Genomic DNA, 20366 nt, shown 5'->3' on the forward strand with positions numbered 1-20366 from the left:
CTGCACAGCAACAATTTATTTTAATATTATGGTTACTGTAAGGAGTCATAGTTATAGGAACTATCGGCTGATGGTCGCAGAATCGGTCATGAATTCATATACACTATATAATCGGAGAGTGATTGGAACGAGATTATTAAGCAATACGACCAACCTAATGAGCCAAGAATCTGCACTTTCAGACGACTTTCGACCATCTTGTGATTCTACACACTAACACGACAACAGACCGAATGGTTGTATGAAGACTGATTGACATGATTATTAGACGAAAAAGCTCCAGTGTGAACCTAGCCTTACTGAACTGTAATAGCTGCCTTCAGAGAGGTGTGGCCCGGCTACTGACTGCAGGTAATGGAATCTTGCTGATTGTGAAGATCAAATTGTATTTGTCACTGAAACTAGCAGAAATGGTGACTAAACAACTATCACAAACCCAAACTATAGAAAATAACCAGTGGATATTATGTAGAAGTATAATATACTAAAATATATTTCATAAACAATACAAATATCATTAAATGTGTCAGAATATGAAGTTTCAAATGCACTTACAAATAAGATGGATTTGTATTGGACAAGTGGACTACATGAGAGTGAACAGATTGAACAGCTGCTAAAATATCTTGCTCAATAGCCATTGGAAGAACAGCATAGCCGCAGTAGTCAATATGCTCCCCTGTAACATAGAAAAAAACATGAGGGTAAACAGCACGCATATAATAAAAAAGTTTCTAATATGTTATGTCAAATGAAATGTAATGAAACTTTGCTTAACCCCAGTAGCCTTGATTTACCCCATGCTCAGAGTGGGTTTTATAATGTAATGGTTTTTATTGAAATAGTAAGAAAAGAAAAAGAAATGATACATTGCAGGTGTACCGCATACACTCTGAACATTTATACTTAATATTATGTTTTACCTATTAAGTTTACCCGTCCTGGTGCCCGTGCATAAAATGATGGCTCAGAGCCAAATTTAGAGACAAAAGTTTCCTTCAGCTTTATCAACCTGCAAAAGTTAGGAAAATAGACATTTAATGTTTAGTATATCAAATTCAGAAAAATATAGCTATATTTAGTTCTAAATCCATGCAGCCACGTAATCAAATGTTTGTTTTATTCTCTATACTGTTAAGAATTGTAAAATAATTGATAAGATTTGCATTATTACATTGCATGCTATTAATTTGTATCATGTTCCCCTCTGTACAGCTCTGCGCAATATGTATGCGCTTTATAAATAAAAAATAATAGCAATTTGAAAAATCTCTTTAACACTAAATGACAATATAAACATATTGACAAAGTCCTGTCCCTCAATGTGTGTGTTCCACCTATGTATTCCCATAATGCTGCTAGTTATTAGCACGGGTAACACCTACAACACAAAATCAGATGTTTGCTTTCATTTTCTAAACACATCTAATTACGGAGTTGTGGTTGCTATGGGTTACAGCATTTTAGCGTCTGTTTTCACAAATGTTTCCCAAGCTGCCGAGCTGACCTAAGATTATAAGAAATGTATAGCCCAGTGCTCACATAATCTACCAGTGTTTCCTACATGTCAGGTAAACTGTAATATGATGAGAGGATTATTTTCCAGAATACAGGATCTCCTGGTCTGATAAACAACCACCGATTTAATTTGATGCTCGACACAAAGTGAAAAAGACATGGCAAACATCTAGTTTGTGAAAGTGCCAAATTAGAAATACATAGACAAAAATGGAGTACCAGCAAGCCCGCGCTAACGAGCGCATCCACCCTCTCCCCCCCCTCCTTCTACCAAGGAGAGAGGTGTTGGCCCCAAGACATGGGCAGTGAGGGAGTCAAGAAACAAAGAAAACCGATCTTGACCACCAAGGTAAGTGCCCAATTCCAGACACTTAGGAGTATATTTACTAAACAGCGGGTTTGAGAAAGTGGAGATGTTGCCTATAGCAACCAATCAGATTATATCTGTCATTTTGCAGATTGTACTAAATAAATGACAGCTAGAATCTGATTGGTTGCTATAGGATTGGAACAAAAGAGATGTAACCAAGTAGCCTATATTTAATTGTTGTTTATTGGTATAATATAATCAATAAATCAGCAAAATAGCTGAATGGTGCACCCTATAGCCCAAAACATATTGGTAACACAAAAAGAGAAGAGACAGAGGTTATATGTTGGGGCACTCTAGGATAAATGGTTATAAGAAAAACAGGATATTAAAAGGAAAATTTTATTGGCATATATTAAAATAAATTCCTTCTAGCAAAGCAAAGCTACGCGAAATATTAAAAGAACAAAAACAGTGAATTTAAAAGTACTACTTTTAAATTCACTGTTTTTGCCCTTTTAATATTTTGCGTAGCCTTACTTTGCTAGGAGGAATTTATTTTAATATATACCAAAGAATTTTCATTTTAATATCCTATTTTTCTTATAACCATTTATCCTAGAGTGCCCCAACATATAACCTCTGTCTCTTCTCTTTTTGTGTTACCTGGTTGCTATAGGAAACATCTCCACTTTTTCAAACCTGCAGTTTAGTAAATCCAGACCTTAGAATAAAACAGTTGATTGCCAGCAGGTGGGGAAATAGGTACAGGGGACAGACCTTATTTTTAAAATAACTCCTAAGCGCCCATCTCTGTAGCTACCTTTATATACCACATGGTATACCACATGTTCCCCAGATGAAAATACAATGATAATATATATTTTATCTGCTTCCATGGCTAATGGACCTAATATAAAAGCTTTAACAATGTTACCTAAAGAAACCCTGAAAATGCAGTAAGTTTTGAGACAGAAAAGGACACTATAGTGATACATTCCACACTATTTTGTAATGTGAGCTTCATAGAACTTATAGTCTATGAATAGAACTAGGACAACATTGGTCAACTCCATCTGCTGTGTGATCTGGTTAGGGTAGGACTGAAAATACTTAAGGTTAAATTCCATAGACAAAACATGTAAAATTTTGCAGATCAATGGGGCGTGAGGCAAAACTTCAGAACAGTTTTGAAAATTATGCTCACCTCTACCTCTTATATCCCAAAACATCAATTATATAAAATTTGCATTGTAGAATTTTTAGAATAAGAAATTAAAAAGTTTGAGGGCTATTTTGGCCTTATATTCCCACCCATCGGCTAGAGTGTTTAGTAACGGATTCCTGTCGGATAGATTCACGATCACAAACGGAACTCGACAGGGTTGTCCCTTATCCCCGTTGATATTTGTCTTGGCAATGGAACCTCTTGCCATATCCATTAGATCCTCACATCTGTTTCCTGGTGCCACTGTTAAAAATACCTTGCATAAAATATGTCTATTTGCCGATGATGTTTTGCTTTTTGTAACTGACCCGGGGACTTCGCTGCCGACCCTTCATAATATTTTAGACACATATAGCCGAGCTTCATATTATAAGCTAAACTCCACTAAATCAGAAGCCCTTCCAATAAATATTCCCCATGAGAAGGTGCAACTCCTTAAAACATCTTTTCATTACTCATGGAAGATGTCGGCACTGAAATATTTGGGTATTCAAATCACTTCCTCACTGGAAAATACGATTAATCTTAATTTTTCATCTCTAACCCTCCAACTTTCAACTTTAAGTAAATCCTGGGTCTGCAGCGAGGTCTCCTGGTTGGGAAGGATCGCAGCCTTCAAGATGATGTTGCTCCCAAAAATGATGTATTTATTCCGTACTATTCCTGTTTGTATCCCCAAATCTTTATTGGATAAACTGCATTCAGTTATGATATTATATGTCTGGAAACACAAACCCCCACGAATAGCCAGTTCTCGGATGTATTTGCCTAAACAACAGGGAGGTTTGGCGTTGCCAGACTTGTACAGATACCATGCGGCTTGCTTACTTTCTCAGCTTCGTGACTGGTCCCTCCCGATGCACCAAAAACCATGGGTAGACCTGGAGAAAGATCTTAACCCGCATTTCCCATTGGCAGATTTGATCTGGGTTCCAAAAAATTGGCGCCCTGTAAATGCCCAATTACCAAAGACAACTAGGGACTCCCTGTTGGTGTGGGACAAAATGTTAAAGGCCAATTCTATGACTCTGGTCCAGACCAAAAATATCTCCTTAGCTGCAGTGGCTAAATTAATTCCTAATTTAAATCTCAGCCTATGGGTATCAAACGGAATAACCTCATTCTCTCAATTACTAGACGATCAGAGTTTACTATCTTTTACACAAATAAAGGAGAAATTAAAAAGTTGCTAAGTAAAACCAGTTGCAAAGCAAAACCATGGAAATGGGTATGGACGAAGCAGTGTAAATAACCTTTGGGGGTAAATGTATCAAGCTGAGAGTTTTCCGTCGGGTTTGAAAAACCAATCAGACTCTAGTTATGTATTTAGTACATTCTACTAAATGATAGTCAGAATCTAAATGGTTGCTATAGACAACATCTCCACTTTTCAAACCCGCCGGAAAACTCTAAGCTTGATACATTTACCCCCAGGTGTTAAAACAGTTAAAAGTCACTAATTGACAGCAATATATAAATAAGGCCATATGCACTCTGTCACTCCTCTGCAGCAGTTTGCCTTGTTAACAGAAAAGACACAGAGGGACTGACAACTTAGTATTCTTGCTTTGCAAAATTCACTGTGTGGATTGATTCATAAACAGGGGTAGGGTCAGTGATGCCACAATAGCTAAAAGTATTGCATTCTCAAGTTTTAACTGTATAATTTTTCATTAGGACAGTGTGGATGTACTTAAGCTCTTCATAATGGAGAGGGAAAGTAATATATTAGTTTTTAACAGAGCTGCAATGGGAAGTCAGGTTAACACTGAACATTTCAATTTCTGGGTCTTAGAGGTCCCTTAAGGAATCCAATACTTGTTTTGTTGATATGTATCAAACACAGTTTATACAGCTAAAAATATATTTATCTCTAAAGCAATCTGCATTTGTCTGGTTCTCTAAAATCATGTTTTAGATTTCATATCAGTGCATGTTACAAGGCATAGACGGACTGGCGAGTATATACTTTTGAGTTACTGGGAATAGCAGCCAATCTGAAATATCGGTTTCCCCAGTTTAACTGCTACATCAGACTGCCAACTGCTGTGAGCAAACTGCACAATAGTAATTAAAATGCTGTGGTTGGGAACAAAAGATATCATTATATTGTTATTGAGCAGAATTGCTTCAGAACAATTTTAGAAGCAGCAACCATTTACGTCATTCAACATGGCTGTGTGGTTTACATGCCAGACAAGATTTACCAGCTTCTGCATTGTGTGAATCAAATTACGATAGAAGAAAACCAAAAGGCAGACAAATTGTGTCCTAGATAAAACGTAAAGGAAAGAAAACACTTGTACCAACTTGCTAATTGTTACCATTTGTAAATGAACCATGGGTAATGTTTTACTATTAGTAGACACACAGTCTTCTGAAAAACAAAAACATAGGCATTAACATTCCAACAATCATACCATTAAGCTGCAACCATTGCCAACTTATTCAGATTTGCATATAATGAGAGCTCCAACATTTCCGCTGCCAAATATAAAATGTAAAGACCTCACCACAGTCTTTGTAATGATTTATTTATGATTTAATACAACACACCATGGTACTGTGGTTAGCACTGTGGCCTCATAACACTGAAGCGCTGGGCTAGATTCTGCCCAAGGTGCTATCTGTGTGGAATTTCTATGTTATCCTTACGTTTCTGGGGATTTCCTCAGGGTGCTTCTTCCACAGCCCAAAGACATGTTGGTGGGCTGTTTTCTAAGTTGCCCTTTGTAAGATTGTGTAACTACGCTAGAGAAATGAGTTTGTAATCTCCACTTGGGCAGAGACTAATGTACCTGAATAAAACTCTGCAGAATATGTTTATACCATGTAATAAGAAGAAGAATTTAATACTCATCCATATAAAAAGCAGCTCACAGTGCTGGAGGACTAGCCAGTTCTCTTCAACAAAGTTCTATATAAAGGGCAGGGCGGTTGTATTACTCACTTCTGCAGTATCGCTGTGATGAGAAGGATCCTTCAGCTTCCCCTATTTGCTACATGAGAAGGCAGGATATATTGAGGGCTCTTGTTAAACCCTAGTGGTTTAAGTACTCCCATAGAGCTGAACTGGACAATGACATGCTTTGAATGCACTGAAACAGATCAAGCAACATCCAAAACAATCTGCTGGAACTCAAAAGAATACAGACGCAAGTAAGAGTGTAAAGGGGATGGACACATAGAACAGAATGTGTTTTATTTTCACATATGCTTGCATGCTTTGCACTTGCACTGAAAATTCAAGTTAGAGGCTGTGGTTAAACCAGTGGTGAAAAAGTTGGGTGTATACGCTGGTATGCCATACCGCTACTTCTCCTACTGCCTTCATTGTAAACCTATCAAGTTCCATTCACTTCCATTCCCATTACATTTTTCACTTCTAAATTTCCACTTCAACACCAGGTTAAACGTCAGTGAGTAAGAGTCCCAAGTGGGTCTCCCAATTGGATAGACTTAAATAAACCCTCTTAAGAGTACATGTCAGCTAGAGGCGGTGTACACAGCCATTCTGTGTACCTATATTCATGGAAATTGTGTCACAAAGCACAAAGTGCCATAGTGATGTTATTAGCTGCTAATGAATCAGTGGGCTGCATTCTCACGAATACTGGCCAGACAAGAAACTGACTGCCACTGTGTGCAGACATACACCAACATGCAAGTCACCATTTTTTAACCTCATGTAAATAATCAGAGCAATGCACTTCTAGGTTTAGACAACTTACTTTACTCATTGTATACTGCACACTACCACTTTATCACAGATAAAAACTGCAGCATCCTGTTGGCAAGATTTGGCATTGTAGAACAGATGTGATCATTTCTTTTTACTCTAGGGAAAACTGTGAAACTAGTGTGAAGCGCTTAGTTGTAAATAAACAAAACAAAAGTTTTCATCTTTCCTTCTGATGCAGCAAGAGTCCTAGATTACTTCTATAGTGAAGAACTTCAATTATTTATCTCACAAAATGTCTAATGTTTCCTAGGCAGGGAGAGTTCAATGTTATATTGTAGTTTCCCACACTGGGTCATGCTGCTCATTTCCTTACCTCTCCTATGTTCTGTTGTTTGTGACTTTATCTAAAAATCAATCAATAAAGATACTCACTTAAAAAAAAAGAAGAAGGTGCCATTCATCCCTCAGTGCAATATATATTCTCCATTTTCACGCTACAGTAATACACAGTGGTCTGGTGCTATTCTCTTTACACACTTAATAAAATGCACATTTGCTATTTTTATATAACACATCTGCATTTTAATATCTATTAATAGATTCTTACACAGTGTTTTAAAATAAGTGTATTAATTTGTGGGGTTATTTCCACATGAAAGATGACAAAGTTTAACAAAGAAGTATGAGAGATACATGCAGGATTAGACTCTGCATTTATTATTTTTATAGCAGGACTAATATCCGAACATGAATTGATTTTCTTAGATGTTTAAAATAGCATGACAATGTAAAAGCCACATAAAATAAGGCTAAAATATTACAGGTCCATCATTATCCCACTGGATCTGCATTCCATGGAGTTGGATAGCTGCCCCCTGCCGACTGCAGCAAAAAGTACTTCACAGGACCAGAACATATTTTACAGATTTTCCAAGCATGCATCCATCTTTTACACATGATGCATGAAGAACCATATGTGTCACTACTTGCCAACGGTTTTAAATTTCCTCCTCTCAAGCTAAATAATGGCACCAGCCAAGGCTGCCCATTCTCTTCCCTAATATGTGTCTTAATGATAGAACCATTAGACTGCGACAAAATTTAAATATCTCGGGTATACAAGTTTCAGTATACACAGATGACATATAAATGTCACTCACCAACCCTCATATCTCTCTCTAACCTCCTCCGAGACCTGTCCTTATTTATGAGGCTCTCGAATTGCAAGACCAATGCTAACAAATCTGAAATTATAGAAATCAACTTTCATCCTGACCAATTTCAAAACCTTCTCAGTCTGGATTCCACAAGTTATCAGATTTCTTAACAACCTGGCCCCCACACAACTTTTCCCAACATTCAAAAATATCCAAACACAGTTCCATATCCCTTCTCCTGTTTTTACCAGTATTTGCAGCTCAGGCATTTTTACACCATACGTCATGCTCAGTCTGATATGTATCAATCCTCCCCTCCAGTATCTTTCTACACACAAAGATCCTCCTACAGAGGCCTCATAGTAAAATGTAATCAACATCTTAAAGACCCACACAAACTTATATGGCAAGAGGATATGTGAGGCTGAGTTTGCGTAGAAGGAGGGCTATTTATTAAATGTGATATGAATTATTTAATGTTGGGGATGATTGTGGGAAATAGGCATATTTATTAAATGTAAATGCCATTAATTACCAGAGATGTTTGAGGGAAGGGAGATATATTTATATATTAAATAGGACTACTATTAATTTAACATTGGGGCTGGTTGTTAAATGTGTAAGGTAGTAAATTAACATCAAGGTTGATTGGAGGGAAATAGGTCTATTTATTAAGTGAGAATACTGTTAATTTTATTTAATTTAATAGTTAGGGCTTTCTAAATTGTATGTACTTGTCTTTTTTCCCTAAAAAGGGCCCCAGCATTCCAGGATCCAGATAAGCAGAAACTGAGCATAAGACACCAGAAGCTGCAGGTTGTGAAAGCTGCAAGATCAGGTTAGAGAGAGCAGGACATCCAGCGAAGAAGAGGTAAGAGTTATTTTAATTTTACATAAGTCAAGCGTCTGATGGGCTGTGTAGTGGTTATCGCAGGGAGTAGTGGCACCTCAAAACCTTGCACTGGCCCTCTTCCCGTAACCTCCCACACAACGAGGCACATTGAAACACCAGTTATTATTTATCATAACTATAAGACATATTACATTTTTAGCTGTTACAATTTTATAAATTTACTGATCTCTTAATGTTTGTGTTACTCAATCATGTGCGGGTTTTACTGCACTCCTTTCCCCTTTTGTTGTTTCTGTATCCCCTCATTTCTCTGTTTTATAAAACTGTTGAAAGCCAATAAAAAAAAAAATAATTGAAACAACCCCAATATAGCTGTCAAATGGGATCACCACTGTTACCTTAAGTGACAGCTTGTGGATGCCCAAAACAGCCAGCAGAGACATCAGGCTAAGAGAATGTTTAAATTGAAGAGGTGTTCCCTATAACAGAATACTGAAAGCAATGTGCTACAGGACAATTGCTGCTCCAGTCTCAGCACCTTGAATTAAAGCCCAGGCTGACTAAAGGGCACATTACACTTGCTTTTCTCAATATGAAAAAACTGCACATAATTTTACTGGGTCTCTGCTAACACCAGCGATGTTTGGGCATCCACAGGGATGTCATTAAGGGTGATAGTTCCTGGGGGAAAGACTAAGTATGGTTATTGGACGTCCGATTATGTAGATTCTTGTTAAAAAGGATGAAGGTCCAGATAAATAATGTGTGCGCGTCAGTGCAGTCTACCATATGTCTCTGCAGTAGCTTCTATTCAACCATAACTGGTATTTTTGTTACTTGACAGATCCAAATTTAAATGGAAACCACAAAGACGGGATACATTAATTCCTATGCAGGAGGTAAAAATCCACAAAATATGCACAAGGATCCTATATATGTATAATATTCCCACCCAACAATAGAAGCTTCCTACTTAACATTTCTATTTCTGTTGACAACATGACCATAAATCCCACCCCGCAAACTTGCCGCCTAGGTGTAATCCTTGACTGGCAACTCTCATTTGCTCCCCATATCAACTACATATATACATCTTGCTGCATACCTCTAAAACATTTCCAGTATACGTACGCATCTCACACAAGACACTGCAAAAACTTTAATTCATGCACTCATCATCTGCTGCATCGACTATTGTAATTCCCTCTTTACTGGTCTACCTAAAATCAGACTTGAGCCTCTACAATCTATTTTGCACACAGCGGCTAGATTGATTTTCCTTGCAAATCATTTTTCATCTGCTGAGTCACTCTGTCAGTCTCTACATTGGTTGCCTGTTTTTTAACAAATCCAATATAAAAATACTGGACACCTCTATTCTGCACAAGATCTGCGTCTCTCTTCCACTCTCATCACTTTCTCCCATTCTTGGCTACAGGACTTTTTTAGGGCTGCACCCACTTTGTGGAATTCACTCCCTCGCTCCACAAGACTTTCCTCTAGTCTTCAAACCTTCAAGCGTTTTCTGAAAGCCTACCTCTTCAGACAAGCTTATAATATTCCTCTACCACCGTCTTAATCTCCCTAGGTTACCCTATCACCATCCTCTACACAGCTAAAACATGACAACAACCATCTGACCAACATAGTTCTGTGACTGAGCATACTGCCCACTAAACACTTTGTAACCTTTGCATTCTAGCTGGACAAATATACAATATGATGTAGCACGTATCCTTGTGTATCAAACCATTGTCCCATAGATTGCAAGCTTGCAAGTAGGGCCCTTTTACCTCTCTGTATGTATGTATTACCCAGTATTGTTTTATTACTGTTTGTTCCCAATTGTAAAGCGCTACAGAATCTGCTGGTGCTATATAAATAGATGATGATGATGACATGTTTGTGATTTTGCTTACAAAAAAGTATTTTCTAAAACTAACCATCCTGATCATTTGGACTGGTAGCAAACTGTATAATATCCAATGTAACAAAAGGTTCAATAAATTTCATCCAACTATCTGATTAAAAGTGAACCAATTCATTTATCCACACTTCTGGATACAATCATTTACATCAAAAACAGCATATTGTACACTGGCAGTAACTAATATTTTTAGCGCCGCTTATCACAGCGCTAAAATATGTAGTTTCTCTGCATATTTACGAAATATATCTTGCCTGGACACAGTGACAAAAAGTAGATGTCCCAGTGAGACATTTCTCTCCTGAGATAACACTTGCTTACCACCAGGGCAAAAGTTATCTGTTGGCATCAATTGTAATGGTTTACAGTGCACAGCTCGGCTAAAAGTATCATTGGCTTGTCCACCTCTGGCTCCATAGAAAGTAGCTAATGCAGATTATTAGGATATTATTAGACAATGATACAAGATTTTATGGGGATGCTGACAGAAAATGGAGTTGGCGCCAACAAAATTAGTCCTTTTGTTGACATTAACCCCTTTATAAATTTAGTGAAGCGAAAACAGCAAAAATAGTCATGTTCACACGAGTTAAGCCTTACCACCAAATAATAGATGGACATGTTAGTGCCTTTACAGCTTAAAATGGGTTTGCATTTACTTTTCAGTTCCAAAGTGCTTTATCCTCACATCAATCTTAAGGCTAACACAGCACTGCCCTTTATTTGAAAGCCTGCTAATAAAGGAATGAAAGTGGTCTAGTAAAAGTATGGTTATAATCTCCCACTAGATGGAGCTATTTATTTAAACTCAATGTATCCTTGCACATGAAGCAAATGATTGTATTCAAATAAGAATATGAAATCATGGCTGCTGCAGGCATCAAATCATTTCATTCTGACAAAATAAATAAGTCATTGGCAATTCTACTAATAAATATAAAAAAAAAAATTGGTAACATACTTTGCTATTGTGGTGAAAAAAATAAATATTATGGATAGAAATTATAATATAAGGTCAACTTTATTGAAAAATGTTGCCGTTATCCTGGCACTAATAGATAATTGTACAAAAAATTAACTATAAAAGCATTTTATAAGTAACTTTCATGACAGACATGCCACACACGCTTAAAGCTTTTCAGCCAGTTTGGTTGTACATCCAGATCGTTAGCTGCCTGGTCAGCATTACTGGCTGGGATGGGCCAACTTTAATTGGGCCTGTTTTATTCTTGGTTTTTGTAAACGTAGTTTCTATTAGAATTATCCATACCCAGCTAATTTTCACCCTATTGCAGGTTTTGCGGGAATAGCAACTGAAAAAGAGGGTTGTCTGAGGGCGTTGGAGTTTGCACTTAAACAGTTAAGAACTAAACTTGCTGCTGACTTCTCCCCTCTGCGACCCCATCCACCTCAGTTAATACTAAAGTCTGAAGAAAAAATTGGGCAAGTCTAACTAACCAAAATAACAGCAAAAGGGAGGGAACGCAGTGTCCTCCAGATGGACTCGGAGAAAGAGATTTAACGTAAGTACAAAAATCCTCTTTTCTCCATCATCCATTCTGGGGGACACTGCTACCTTGGGGACCTTCTAAAGTAGCCCCTCTAAGGGTGGAATTAATTGGTCTACCTGCTTGTAATACATTTTTGCCAAAATCGGCGTCCGAAGACGCAAAAATGTTGAATTTGTAAAACCGAGTAAAAGTATGGACAGAAGACCAGGTAGCTGCCCTACACAGTTGATCCGCAGAAGTCCCCTGACGAGCAGCCCAAGATGCCCCCACCGCACGGGTAGAGTGTGTCGTGACAACTCTAGGCACAGGCCGGTTCACACTCATGCCTAATGACAGACTTAATCCAGCGAGCAATTTTCTGTTTGGAAGCTGGCCATCCTCTCCTTGAGGAGTCGTAAAGCACGAAAAGAGAATCAGTTCTTAGACAAACAGAAGTCCTTTCCACGTATACTTTTAAAGCTCTGACCGCATCCAGACTTATTGACAAAGACGGAAAAGAGGACCCAGGAGAGGACTCTTCTTCCTTAAAAGCTGGAACCACTATTTCTTTAATTCATATGGAAACGTGAAACCACCTTTGGCAAAAAAGACTGAATTGTCCCGAGGACCACTCTGTCCTCATGGAAAATGTAGTAAGGAACTCTACAAGATAAGGCTTCTAATTCAGATACTCTTCTAGCTGAAGCGATGGCTAAGAGAAAAACAACTTTCCATGTCACAAATCTGATGTCAGCCGATTCCAGAGGCTCGAAAGGAGGATATTGTAGAACATTCAGAACTAAATTTAAATCCCATAGGGCCAATGGAGGAGTATGGGGAGGCTGCACATGCAGAACCCCCTGAAAAAGAGTACGAATATCTGACATGGAGGCCAAGCGGCGTCGAAAGAAAATAGACAGTGCAGAGACCTGAACTTTCAGGGAGCTTAATCTAAGACCCTTCTCTAACCCATCCTGGAGAAACACCAGAAACCGAGTTACAGTAAAAGACACAGGATCATGACTATTACTTTCACACCATTGCACGTAAATTTTCCATATTCTATAGTAAATCTTTGCTGATACTGGTTTACAAGCTTTCATCAGGGTATCCACTACGCTAGATGAGAAACCTCTGGAGCTCCAGAGTTTGGCTTCAATAGCCAAGCCAAACGAGTTAAGTCCAGATAATGAAATGGACCTTCAATTAGCAGATCAGATCTCAGGGGAAGAGCCCAACCCTGACCTTCTGCCATCTTCAAGATATCTGTAAACCAAACTCTTCTTGGCCAATTTGGTGCTACTAGATTTACTGGATGCACTCCCATTCTTACTCTTCGCAGTACTCATCGGAATTGGGGGAAAAAGATATCCCAGTTTGAAATCCCAATTCATTGACATTACATCCACTGCTACTGCTAAAGGATCTCTGGTTCTTGCGTAAAATCTTGGAACCTGATGATTGTATCTCAATGCCATCAAATCCAGATCTGGAAGACCCCACCTTTGAACTAGTTGCTGAAACACCTGTGGATGTAGAGACCAAACCCCCGGAAGGATTGCATGCCTGCTCAGATAATCCGCTTCCCAGTTTTTCACTCCTGGAATGAAGACTGCGGAAATCGCTGGAACCCAGATCTCTGCCCAAGACAAGATCTGTTCCGCCACATGCATTGCTCCTGCACTATTTGTTCCTCCTTGACGATTTACATATGTCACTGCCGTGGCATTGTCCGACTGTAGACGGACCGGTTTTCCTTGAAGGAAGGATTGCGCTCCTTGAAGGCCCAGTAACATAGCTCATAATTCCAGAATGTTGATTGGAAGAACAGCCTCCCTGCTGGACCAAAGTCCTTGTAGTCTGAGATGGAGAACTACTGCTCCCCATCCTTGCAGACTTGCATCTGTAGTCACTATGACCCAGTTTAATAGAACAAAGGATCTGCCTATTCTTAGATGATCCCGAACAAGCCACCAACCCAGAAAATCGCAAATCTTTTTGAAAAGATGAATTCTCTGAGATTCCAGATGTAGATGTGATCCTGACCACTGACCCAAAAGATTCCACTGGAAGTCCCGAGAATGGAATCGACCGTAGGGAAGAGTTTCGAATGCTGACACCATCAATCCTAGAATCCGCATGCTCAATTTCATTGAAGGGCAAGGATGGTTCAGGAGTAGCTGAACAGAGTTCTGAAGAGAGCAAATCTTTTGCTCTGGAGGAAAAATCTTTTGAAGAGATGTGTCCATCAAAAGTCCCAGGAAGACCATTCTCTGAGAGTGCTGTAGATGAGACTTTTGATAATTGATTATCCATCTGTGTCGTTGCTGAAAAGTCAGGGACAAGGTAAGATGTTGAGACAGGAGCTGATACGATGGAGCCTTTATTAGCAAATCGTCCAGATATGGGATTACGTTTATTCCCTGAGCAAGTAACCCCGCCGCCATTACTGACATAATTTTTGTGAAAACCCTGGGGGTGGTGGAAAGACCGAAGGGAAGAGCCCGAAATTGAAAATGAGAGCTCCCTATCGAAAAATGAAGAAGAGACTGATGTCCCTCCCAAATAGTGACATTTAGATATGCGTCTTGAATGTCTATCGATGCAAGAAACTCCGGAGGTTCCAAACCGTTTATCACTGAGCGGATTGATTCCATACGGAATTTGGTTACCCGAAGGTGAAGATTTAGATTTTTGAGGTTCAGAACCGTCCGAAACGAACCGTCTTGTTTTGGAACCAAGAATAGGTTTGAGTAAAACCCCTTGCCTCTGACTTTCCGGAACCTTGCAAATAATGCCGGCGGAAAGAAGAGAAACGATCGATTATAACATCGCATTTCTCTTGATGCAATCTTGAGGCAACCGAGTCTGGAAAAAACGTTGGGGGGTAGGGCCAATAATGTCTAGGAAATAACCTCTGGATATTATTCCCAATATCCAAACTTCCTTGGTGGAAGCTGTCCACTGATCTTTGAATAATTGAAGTCGACCCCCCCACCCCCTAGGAGAGGGTGAATCACTTCATGCGGAAGGCTTATCTGATGTCTTGGACGATGGACGCCTCTTAGAGAAAGAACTCCTTCCTTTCTGAGATTGACCTCTAAGAGCGACTGGCTTACCCCTAATGGAGAACTGTCCTCTTGAAATTGAGCTACCACGAAAGGGCTGCCGAAAGGGACTGAACCGTGGAATTCTGGGTTTAGAAGAATTAACTGGTAGGAAAGTACTTTTACTTCCACTAGTCTGACGGGACATATCATCTAATTCAGAACCGAATAGGACGGACCCTGAAAAAGGTAACGCCTCCAAAGATCTTTTAGATTCCAAGTCCGCATTCCATGAACGAAGCCAAAGTGTTCTTCTAGCTGCCACTGCTGAAGCAGAGGCCGTGGAAGAAATTGAAGCCGCATTCTGGGCTGCCTCATAGAGATAACCAGAAGCCTCTTTTAAATGAAGGGCTAAAGGAAGGAATTCCGTATCCTGTAAACCTGCTACTAATTGGTCAACCCAGGACTCCATAGCTCTAGCCACCCACGCAGATGCAAACAAGAGTCTAAAAGAAGAGCCTGCCCCAAGAAAAATATTTTTTAGAAACCCTTCCAATCTACGATTAGTGGAATCCTGGAGAACCGCTGCGCCTGGAACTTGCAAGGTGGTATGACGTGCCAGCCTAGCCACCGGAGTATCTACCTTGGGCAGCTGTTCCCAGCGAGATACATCCTGTTCCTCTAGAGGATAAAGCATAGCATATCTACGAGGGACTGAAAACTTCTTATCTGGATGTTTCCAGGCAGATTCAGCAATTTCCGTAAGTTCAGGGGAAGAAGGAAAGCAAATAGTTTTAGGTCTACTGCGCTTAAATAAACCCTGGACGGGAAGAACTCAAACCTCTTCCATGCGATCAAGGGTCTGACGCACCGCTAAAACCAAATCCTGAATCCCCTGGTTTCTGGAATTTTCATCCGTCACCTAATTGGACAGAATCTGAATCCTCTCCTACCTCGCCTTCCTCTCCAAATGAACTGTCAGAATCAGAAAGTAACAAAGGATGAGAATGGCGAGGGCGCTTTGTTCTGGGAGCTAAACGTGTAGAAGAGTCTGAGAAACTATTTAATCGGTCCAAATGCTTCCCAAAGGCGGATGACCATGCGGGTTCAGATTGAGATGTAGAGGGTTGTACCTGAGACAAGTCATGCACCAAACCGACCTGAGGTCCCAGTCTTAATTATTTTGCTAGAATTTGCAGAAGCAGAGCCAGAATCCACTCCAATTACAGTGGAATTTGTCTCTGCCTGTCTATTGATAAGTTGGGCGAGCATAGAAACAGACTGCGCCAAAGAGGAAACCCATATGGGTTCCTCCACCACGGCGGAAGGGCCACCCCGGGTCTATTCGCCCTGTGCTCCCGAATCACACTCTGCACACACAGCACCTTTGTCCACTTGTCCACAATATTTAACGCTGACACTCTTTCCTTTGTCAGACATTTTATATATATAATTCCTCTCACAAATGAAATATATATTTCCTGTGCTCTCTTTTTTATTTCTTTTTTTTACTTTTTTATTTCCTTTTTTTTTTTTTAAAAAATAGCTTTTAGCAAATATATTTATCTTGTGCACGCTAAAAAAATAGGTTACCAGCCCTTATTTCAATAGGGTAAGGGTGGGAATAGGGGAATAGGTTGCGAACTCAGAAAATATACATATACATATATATATCTCCCCTATGGGGTACTTAGCGTTTTTAACAACAGAGGAATCTGAAGAGGATCCTGAGGGGAGAAGTCAGAAGAGCCCTGTCGTCCAGCAGTCTGTGTCTGATCGAGTCGCTGCTCAGTCCTGTCAGGTAGAAAAGGGCGGGAAAATCTCCCTCCTCGGGATCTTCCACTGAGCAGACGGCAGTCTTAAACTACCTCCGGCTGTCTTCTTTGTCATAAATAAAACCTTGGACAGCTCAGTCCTGTGAGCATATATTGTGCCTCTCCTATTGCTCACTCAGGACTCCTTCCGCATCCACAACACCTCCTGCAGCTATAGAGATCCAAGCCCCCCCTCCGCCTCAGCGGGGGACTTGGTATCTCCCAACCTGTCCGGCCTCAGACGTAGTGCAACACTCTCTGCCTTATGGCGGTGTCGGACCCGCCGGGACAGAGTGATGACAGGCGCTTAGCGCTGTCACCGCTCACTAAATGCCACACAAATCGCGTAGTTTCTTTTTTTTAATAAAAAAAAACAAAAAACCTTCTTTCTTCTTAAAGGAACGGAACTTTGTTCCATTATAAATATCTATGAGGAAAAAAAATGTTAATAACATTAAAACCTCACCTACACTCATTTGAAAACTAATAAAAAAGAATAAAATCTAACACTAAACAGCAGGTACTGCTAAGCAGTACCAAACGCAACCCAACTCCTTGGGCACTTAGACATAACTGAGGTGAATAGGGTTGCAGAGGGGAGGAGTCAGCAGCAAGTTTAGTTCTTAACTGTTTAAGTGCCAACTCCAACGCCCTCAGACAACCCCAAGGTAGCAGTGTCCCCCAGAATGGATGGAGAAAATACTTTCAAATATGATATAATTTATGTAAGCATGTATGAATTTATACAACTCTACATAGCGCAGGCAGTGTCATAAATAATTATAATAAACTAACAGTACAAAGTAGGGGAACAGGAAACAAAACTACAATCTATAATATAAATGTCTAGTGGCGTGTGTTAGTCTGTCTGTGTGTGGAAAAAATAAAACCAAGCTGCAGCGCCACCTGCTGGGCGGAGTTATACACTGACCTACTAAATTCTTAGTGTGTGTGGGGAAAAAAATTAAGAAAGGGCTGAAATTTGGTATACTAAGATGTTTTTAATTTGTTAATTTAATTTGTTAATTGTTAAAAGTGTTTATAAAGATGTAAAAAAAATATATATATATTTCTTGAAGGAGAGGTGACAGTTGGGAGTGGTTGGTGGTTGCCGGGGGTGACAGTGGGGAGTGGTTGGTGGTTGAGGCCTGGGCTAAGGCCCAAATGCATGACAAGAACCTTTTTAACACCTTAAGTAGCTTGATTTGACTAGAATGCATGAGTATCATGCACGGGTTAACTTGTATAAATATATAATCCAAACGAGATCTTTCTTGGGATTACTTTGATAATGACAGCATTACTCCTATCTCTAACATTATCCTAAAAATGATCAACTGGAATTTTATATAAGTACAACAGCTCCACCAATCCACACTGAAATTTTGGCCACTAAACTCAGACCGCTGCAGCTCCTTGATATAGTATTTATTGCAGAATGTGCTGCTTTTTTACTTTGGGAATACAATTATTCTTCTAATTAAAGCTGTAAGGGTAGGGTTACAGTTTTAGGAAGGGGTTTGCAAGGTAAGGATTTGCAGTTAAATTGTCAGCTCTTTATTCAAACACAGTAAATCATTTAACAAATAAAACCAGCACCTATATAAGTGAGGCAGAAAGGCTGTGCTGGGCAGGACAGGACGGACTACTGGTCAACCACTGACTTAATTTGGAGGCAAAAACACACAGAATGGGTGAGTGGAGCGAACCTATATGGAACTCGAGTCAAGCCAAACAATATTCTCAAACATTCCTTATCCTGTTTATGATGATCATTGCTATGTCTATATGCCATTAAGTCTTAAGTTCACAATATTAACACTTTTTGCTTAAAGACCTTTAAAAACACTATAAGATTTTCGTGTTCAATCCCAAAAACCATATCAGGTTCTAATATATGATACTTGGGTTGCATCTAGCATGCAGAAAGAGATACATTTTAGAATGCAGCCAAACAAATTACTTTTCCAGAAAGAATTCTTTAAAATCTGAGACTGTCCCTAGAAATTTGTGACAATTGGCAGATAGGAAATATAAATAAATGATTTATAACTTAGCCATGGAGTGTGTACGTCCAGTCTTATTTTACATGTATCAACTCTATATATAGGGTTAGAAGCACTTAATAAGTTTAGTAGCTCATTCGCTGAAAATCTGATTCTTGTGCAATATCTGAATTTTTAACATAAGGTCCTTTTATACCACAGTCATGTGACATTTCTCTTCCCTCACACACAGCAGTCCAGGCATCGCCCCCTTTTCAGATACACTCGATAGCTTTAAAGAGTAAATAGAATTTTACATACACTCGATAGCTTTAAAGAGTAAATAGAATTTTAATGTCATACCATAAAAGCAGTCCATAAGTGGGGGTACAAAATACCGAAACCAGGTAAGCAAACTGTGACCCTCTAGTTGTTGAGGAACTAAAATCCTACCATTCCCTCCCAACCATAGTGTCAGAACGTGGTGGGACTTGTAGTTCCACAACCAACTGCTGGGTCACAAGATGCCGAGGTCGGACACGTAAGTTCAGGTATATCTCCCTTTTACATGCATGCATCTCCCACAGGAATTCACAGTCGGAATAACGCTACCAATGGTTCACTTTGGTCCCAGTGACTAACCTGTGGTTTTCAGTCAGCGGTACCCGAGCGGTGGGCGGCGGGGCACAGGCTGCCATGTCTGCAGGGATCTGAGCACTGAGCTGTGATGTGACCGGCTTCTTCCGGATAGAGACACCTCACGGAAATCCTGTTCATTGGATACACTTGCAAAACAAACAGTGGAGTCGGCATTTCTGCATGGAAACGAAGTGTTTTACACGTATTGCCATATTCTTTCTGCCTACAGAATGCGTGTATAAATATTGGTTATTAAATACGGTAACTTGTGCCTAGGTGCAATCTAAATTACCTTTAATATGCACTGGACCCAAATTGGTGTAAACGATTTCTTTTATTCATATAACTCTTTATAGTTGTTTCTATATGAAGCACAACATCATGCTATTAGGAGTACATTTAGTACCGCGACATTTAGGGAAATAGTAAGTTACTACTAGTGGGGATTTATTGTAGACTGGTTTACCAGAACCAGCCTAGGTAAGTTCACACTGCCACTTTTCAGGGGTGCAGGAAGCACTGGAGCATTTGTTCTGCCTGTACCCATTCCAATATGTATCTTACATGCCAAAGAAAAGTGTCAGTGTGAGTATAGCCTTGGGAGTCCTCTATATAAGTGGAATACTCCTGTTACAAAGTGGGTATACCGACATGTCTGCCTTGGTGTGTTTTGTTACAGTCCGTGTGGACAGCGTATCTGGCATGGTAGATGCCCT

The 20366-nt window shown here is 39.6% G+C and overlaps 1 protein-coding gene across 1 annotated transcript in view; it reads right to left on the reverse strand.

Annotated features, from left to right (window-relative positions):
* The window catches only part of GALK2 (galactokinase 2), a 124375-nt gene extending 104513 nt beyond the window's left edge, over positions 1 to 19862 (reverse strand). The window contains exons 1-3 of the mRNA XM_075207964.1: positions 19654 to 19862; positions 924 to 1012; positions 556 to 679 (exon numbers count right to left, since the gene is read on the reverse strand). Coding sequence (XP_075064065.1) covers positions 556 to 679; positions 924 to 1012; positions 19654 to 19709 — 269 coding nt within the window. The 5' untranslated portion in view covers positions 19710 to 19862. The remainder of the gene's footprint in view (positions 1 to 555; positions 680 to 923; positions 1013 to 19653) is intronic.
* Between the last annotated feature and the right edge of the window lie 504 nt (positions 19863 to 20366).

The sequence above is a fragment of the Mixophyes fleayi genome, chromosome 4 (assembly GCF_038048845.1).
Source record: "Mixophyes fleayi isolate aMixFle1 chromosome 4, aMixFle1.hap1, whole genome shotgun sequence".
Classification (NCBI taxonomy): domain Eukaryota; kingdom Metazoa; phylum Chordata; class Amphibia; order Anura; family Limnodynastidae; genus Mixophyes; species Mixophyes fleayi.